Source organism: Sciurus carolinensis, chromosome 4, assembly GCF_902686445.1.
Source record: "Sciurus carolinensis chromosome 4, mSciCar1.2, whole genome shotgun sequence".
In the NCBI taxonomy this organism is placed as follows: domain Eukaryota; kingdom Metazoa; phylum Chordata; class Mammalia; order Rodentia; family Sciuridae; genus Sciurus; species Sciurus carolinensis.
In genome coordinates, this window is record NC_062216.1 from 89,662,052 (window position 1) to 89,665,701 (window position 3,650).

General features: G+C 42.8%; 1 protein-coding gene across 1 annotated transcript; it reads left to right on the forward strand.

Moving 5' to 3' along the window:
- Nucleotides 1-340: 340 nt before the first annotated feature.
- Nucleotides 341-2,537, forward strand: LOC124982828 (dihydroxyacetone phosphate acyltransferase-like). Its single transcript, XM_047549734.1, is given in 5 exon segments — nucleotides 341-1,155; nucleotides 1,157-1,484; nucleotides 1,486-2,124; nucleotides 2,126-2,451; nucleotides 2,453-2,537. Coding segments are annotated over 5 exon segments (2,193 nt in total).
- Nucleotides 2,538-3,650: the final 1,113 nt, after the last annotated feature.

Here is a 3,650-nt window from a genome sequence, read left to right on the forward strand (position 1 = left end):
AACTCAGAAAGTCAAGGGTAATATGTTTTTCTCTCATGTGGAAACTAGAGAGCAAAAAGAAAAAAAGGTGGGAGATCTCATAAAACTAGAAGGAAGACCAGAGGGAAGTAAGAGGGGAGAAGAAAGGAGGTGCTGGGGAACAACAGTGACCAAATTATATTGTCCAATTGTGTGCATGCATGAATATGTAACAACAAACCTACTATTATGTATAATTCTAATGTATCAATAAAAAATGACAATGAGATTCTACTTCACAATCACTAGGACAGCTATAATATTAAAAGTATAAACAATAACAAGTATTGGCAAGGATGTAAAGAAACTATAACCCGGCAAGATGGCGGCGCCGGGGTCCCGGGCTGCGGCCACAGAGGGTGCGGCCGGCCGGGGCGGGGTCGGGCCGCCCCGCGCAGGAGAACCGCCCCCAGCGGCTGCACCACCGCGGCGAAGCAGAAGCCCAGGCCCCGCCCAGGGCGGCAGCCGCCGTGGGCGCTCCGGCTCCTCCAGCTCCTCCAGCTCCTCCAGCTCTTACTTCTCGGTAGGCTCGTCCAGTTCCGGCGCTGTCGTGCTCCTCTACGCGAAAGAGCTTAAAAACTGGGACGATTTTGAAGATATTTTGGAGGAGAGGAGACATGTCAGTGACTTGAAATTGGCGATGAAATGCTACACACCTCTTGTCTATAAGGGAATTACTCCTTGCAAGCCAAGCGATATTAAATACAGTGTTCTCAGTTCTGAAGAGATTCATTATGTCATTAAGCAGCTCTCTAGGGAGTCCCTCCAGTCTGTTGACGTCCTCCGTGAGGAAGCCTGTGAGATCCTGGATGAGATGAGCCATAAACTGCGTTTGGGAGTCATTCGGTTTTACGCCTTCGCCTTGAACAAAATATTTCAACAGATTTTCTCGAAGGTGTGTGTGAAGGAAGAAGGCATCCAGAAACTGCAACGCGCCATCCAGGAGCACCCTGTGGTCCTACTGCCTAGTCACCGGAGTTACATTGACTTTCTGATGCTCTCCTTTCTTTTGTACAACTACGACTTACCTGTGCCCGTTATAGCAGCAGGAATGGACTTCCTGGGAATGAGAGTGGTTGGGGAGCTGCTGAGGATGTCGGGTGCCTTTTTCATGTGACGTACCTTTGGTGGCAACAAACTACTGGGCTTTGTTCTCTGTATATGTAAAAACCATGTTACGGAATGGTTATGCTCCTGTTGAATTTTTCCTCGAAGGGACCAGGAGCTGCTCTGCCAAGACACTGACTCCTAAATTTGGTCTCCTGAATATTGTGATGGAACTGTTTTTTAAAAGAGAAATTTTTGATACCTACCTTGTCCCAATTAGCATCAGTTATGATAGGATATTGGAAGAAACTCTTTATGCATATGAACTTCTAGGAGTTCCAAAGTCAAAAAAATCTACAACTGGGTTATTGAAAGCCAGAAAGATCCTCTCTGAAAACTTTGGAAGCATCCACGTGTACTTTTGGAGACCCTGTATCGCTTTGCTGTCTGGCAACTGGAAGGATGAGTCAGAGCCCATATAACTTGGTTCCAATATACATCCCGCAGAAACAGTCCAAGGACATGCATGCTTTTGTCACTGAAGTTGCCTACAAAATGCAGCTTCTGCAAATTGAGAACCTAGTTCTGAGCCCGTGGAGCTTGGCAGTTGTGGTGCTGCTTCAGAACCGGCCATCTATGGACTTTGACGCTCTGGTGGAGAAGACTCTGTGGCTGAAGAGCTTGGCCCAGGCGTTTGGAGGGTTCCTCCTGTGGCCTGATAATGAACCTGCTGAGGAAGTTGTCCAGTCCAGCATTTTTCTGCATTCCAACCTCGCCAGCCTTGTTAGAGACCAGGTGATTCTGAACGTGGACTCCGGAGACTCAGATGCGGTCGATGGACTCCTTTTCCAGCACATCACTCTGCTAATGTGCTCGGCTTACAGGAACCAGTTGCTCAACATTTTTGTCCGTCCTTCCTTAGTAGCTGTAGCCTTGCAGATGACACCTGGGTTCCGGAAAGAGGATGTCTACAGCTGCTTCCGCTTCCTCCTTGACATGTTTTCAGATGAGTCCATCTTCCTTCCGGGAAGCACACTGAGGGACTTTGAAGAAGGCTGGTTACCTGCTTTGCAAAAGTGAGACCATTCAGATGACTTTAAGGGACATCCTTGTTACAGAGAAAGGAAATGCTGTGTTAGAATTTCTAGTAGGACTTTTTAAACCTTTTGTGGAATGTTACCAGATAATTTGCAAGTACCTCTTATATGAAGAAGAAGAGCACTTTATTGAGAAGCAATACCTGGCTGCAGTGAAGAAGTCCACAGGTCAGCTTCTCCATCGAGGTACCTCTCAGTGTTATGATGTGTTATCTTCCGACGTGCAGAAAAACTCCTTAGCAGCTTTTGTGAGACTAGGTGTGGTAGAGAAAAAGAAGATAAACAATGAAAATGAATAAACCTGCCACAACCAAATTAAAAGACATGCTCAGTTGTAAGGCACCAATAGGAAAACCAACAACTGTGAGACTTTAATAATCACGAGACAGTTATGGAGAACTTGGCCACCTAATTACTGTCATAAAGGACTACTGCAAACAGGGATGTAGAGGAAGACACACCTCATGCTCCACAAGACTTCATGACCGTGGACTTCATGGAGAGGAAGAAATGATCTGTGTAAGCAGTCAGTGTAATCTTCCCCACCACACGGTCAAAAGGCATTTGCATCCAGCTCTGTGTGTGTTTAAAATAAAAGTCTTAAAAAAAAAAAAAAAAAACAACAACAACAAAAAGAAACTATAACCCTCATACATTACTGGTGGAAACACAAAATAGTGCACCCACTGTGGAAGAGTTGGGCAGTTTCTTAAAATATTAAATGTGGAGTTACCATATGATTCAGTCTCGAATGTCTTTCTCAATACCATCCAATGAGTCCATTTCTACATATCTCCCTACAAAAACTGAAAACAAATGTCCACACAAAACCATGGACATGAATAATCACAGAAACATTATTCATTATAGCCAAAAAGCAGAGAAAACCCAAATGTCTATCAACTAATGAATAATAAACAAAATGGGCTGTCCATATAACAGAATGTTACTCTATTAAAATAATTCAAGTACTTTGAGACCCTAAGAGACTTAGCAAGAACCTGTCTCAAAAAAGGACTGGGGAGGTGATTCAGTGGTAAAGAGTTCCCTGGGTTAAATCCCCAGTACCAAAAAATAAATCAAATACTGATACCTGCTACCACATGGAGTAATCTTATAAACATTATCCTAAATAAAAGAAGCAGTTACAAAGGATCATATATTGTTATGATTCTGTGTATCTAAAATAAGCAGAATAGACAAATGCATATGGAGACAGAAAGTAAATTAGTGTTGTATAGGGCAAAGAGGGTTATGGAGTAGGGAATGCTGCTAATGGACTGCTAATTTTTTTCTGGGAAGAAGAAAATGTGAAATTAGAAAGTGGCAATGGTTGTATAACCCTGTGAACTTACTAAAAAACAATGAGTGTATGATTTATGTATTATACGTGAATTATATTTTAGTAAAGTTGTTAAAATATGAAAATAATGGAGATTCCTTTGACATCCAAAAGAAGATACAAAGTTTCTAGCTGAAAATATTAAT